Source organism: Rhamphochromis longiceps, linkage group LG2 (assembly GCF_057381845.1).
Source record: "Rhamphochromis longiceps isolate RC_006_pf linkage group LG2, R_longiceps_female_GT1.1, whole genome shotgun sequence".
Classification (NCBI taxonomy): Eukaryota; Metazoa; Chordata; class Actinopteri; order Cichliformes; family Cichlidae; genus Rhamphochromis; species Rhamphochromis longiceps.
In genome coordinates, this window is record NC_140558.1 from 27788112 (window position 1) to 27790624 (window position 2513).

Consider the following 2513-nt stretch of genomic DNA (forward strand, 5'->3'; position numbering starts at 1 on the left):
CGGCATAATAATACTTTTACGTTTTGCAATCTACAAAGGTTTGCACTTTGAGAATCAATTGTGAGAACTGTGACCAGGGGCTAGTTATTCTGAGAACCCCTGCAATAAATGAGGGACCACTGTCTACTCTACGATTATTATATCCAACCTGTTAACATTTAATACTGTATTGATAGAACCAACTGATTCTGCAGCAGAGCATCCCCAGTCCCTGAGCTCCTGCTGCTGCACCCACAGATATGTACAGCAAGCACTGATACCTTTTTAGTCGGTGGGATTCCCTTGTGATCACCTTTACTAAATATCTACAACCAATCTGATTATATCCTGTTATTGTTTTTTTTTTTTTTCAATGTTGAAATTAAAATCTAGTAGCAGCCTTCTCATTTCTTTGTGTTTTGTGCTGTTTTACAGGCCCACAGAGGAGGACGGCTCCGAGGCAGATGAGGGACGGGTCCCAGGACGGTCCATCGGCGGTGGAGCTGGCCATCCTGGAGTCCCTGAAGAGGCCACACCAGTCTCCAATGGAGCATTTCCTCCTCAGCCTTGTTCCTGCTCTGGAGAGCAGCTGGTCCTTTTTATTCCTGTCTCTCTGTAAATTCTTATATTTTATATATTTATGTTTAATGTTTTTCTGTTTGAGACTTTTAATATTATTTCAAATAAATGTTTATAATGACTAATGTCTCAGTTCTACTACACAGCAAATGTTGGCACACAACTTGACACATGTAGAATTTATTTCATATTATACTAATGACAAAATATACTGATACAGTGGGATGCAGAAGTTTGGGCAACCTTGTTAATAGACATTATTTTCCTGTATAAATCGTTGGTTGTTACAATAAAAAATGTCAGTTAAATATCATACAGGAGACACACACAGTGATATTTGAGAAGTGAAAAGAAGTTTACTGGATTTACAGAAAGTGTGCAATAATTGTTTAAACAAAATCAAGCAGGTGCATCAATTTGGGCACCACAAAAAAGAAATGAAATGAATATTTAGTGTATATCAATGTGTGTGTCTCCTATATGATATATGGGGTGCCTTTGTCTGGATGTGCTTCCCATCCAGAGCTGCACAGCACAGAGGAAAGTTCCAGCGCTCCTGGAATCCCTCTGTGATGGACCGCCAGTCTCCAGGTGAAGGCACAGCCATGAAGTCGTCCACTAGACAGTCCCAGATGGACGTCGCTGCCTGGGGGGTGATCTGGCTCACCGTGGACACACCGACTCTGAAACTGAACGCGATGGTCCTGAAGGAGTCCCCGGTGACAAGGAACCTGGACAAAATTGTTCAAAATCAGTATTATGTGTACTGCAGTTACAAAATACATTATTCAAATTCCAAAATACTTTTGTGATGTCAGATATAAATCACAAAACTTAAATCTTACATAAAACATTTTGTAATTATAAGGATAATTACAAAATGTATATTAGATAATATCTAAAACAGTTGTGTTTTGTTTTAACTTTAACATATCATAATTTGATTGGTAGCAACTTTCACAACTACAGTGAGCCAATCACTCATAATTCCTAAACATGTCAATCAGGTAGGAATGAAGTGAGACATTAATAGAAATAAAGAGTTGTGTGTTGACATGTAGCCCTTTCCTTGCTTAAATCATTAATATTTTTGAAAAATTAATCTGTGATAAGACAGCTTATCAAGATAGAACCATGTAACTAAAGATGAACCAAACTGTTCAGTTTTATCTAACTCTGTTTTAATAAAGGCTGTGACCCCTGCTATAGAGTCTGACAGCTGCAGGGATTATATACAAATATTCAACTATCCCAGAATTAAACCAGGTCTAAATAAAAAGGAGTGAGTATCACTACAAAGGTTAACTCAGTGGTCCTAATGCTACAGTTTGATATCAGCAAACACCGAGCGCATACATTGATGTGACACCACAGCCATGCTATCATCGCAAACACTGATAACAGCATAAATCGAATTAAATCGGGACTTGATGAGACCTTCTGAGTATCACTAGAAATATTATAAAGAGTCGTCTCTGTACCACAGTTTGCTTTCAGTAAACACCGACAGCATTCACTGTTAGCATAGCACATCCATGTTAGCAGTGTATAACTGGATGGATTAGCATATTAGCACAGATATCAATAAAGGACTACCGTATTAAATAGTTTTACTAACCTCAGGCAGACGGACAGGCGCTCTGCAGGTGGGATTGAGCGCCTGTAGTTGGTGTCTAGGCGGGCGATGCTGGGACCGACGAGGGAAAGCAGGTCCTCAAACTGGCCGAGTGAATGACGGTGATAGCGCTGGAATCGGCCGTCATCCAGGCGCAGCTCCTGGAGCAAGTGGTGAAACTCACCAAACTGCTCATGCCTCTGGAGGACCTGATGGACCCAGGTACGGCGAGGACGTCTTTTACGCTGCTGCTCTGCTCTCCACAGTACATAGAGAAGGGAGACTCTCTCTTCAAGCGCTAGCTCGATAGCTGCCATCTTGCAAAGATACCGGTCTGGCA

The 2513-nt window shown here is 40.8% G+C and overlaps 1 protein-coding gene across 1 annotated transcript; it reads right to left on the bottom strand.

The window, feature by feature from the left end:
* Positions 1 to 722: 722 nt before the first annotated feature.
* LOC146677346 (uncharacterized) lies at positions 723 to 2513 on the bottom strand. Its single transcript, XM_085420948.1, has 2 exons — positions 2177 to 2513; positions 723 to 1289 (listed from the first exon to the last, which is right to left on the bottom strand). Exons 1-2 carry the CDS (start codon positions 2488 to 2490, stop codon positions 1019 to 1021), a joined length of 585 nt encoding a protein of 194 aa, XP_085277074.1. The 5' UTR covers positions 2491 to 2513; the 3' UTR covers positions 723 to 1018.

Bases quoted from the DNA above. Each gene is read 5' to 3' on its own strand.
- LOC146677346 (XM_085420948.1), bottom strand. From the start codon at position 2,490: ATGGCAGCTATCGAGCTAGCGCTTGAAGAGAGAGTCTCCCTTCTCTAT. The intron at 1,290-2,176 runs GTTAGTAAAACT...AATTTTGTCCAG, and splicing joins CGCCTGTCCGTCTGCCTGAG to GTTCCTTGTCACCGGGGACT.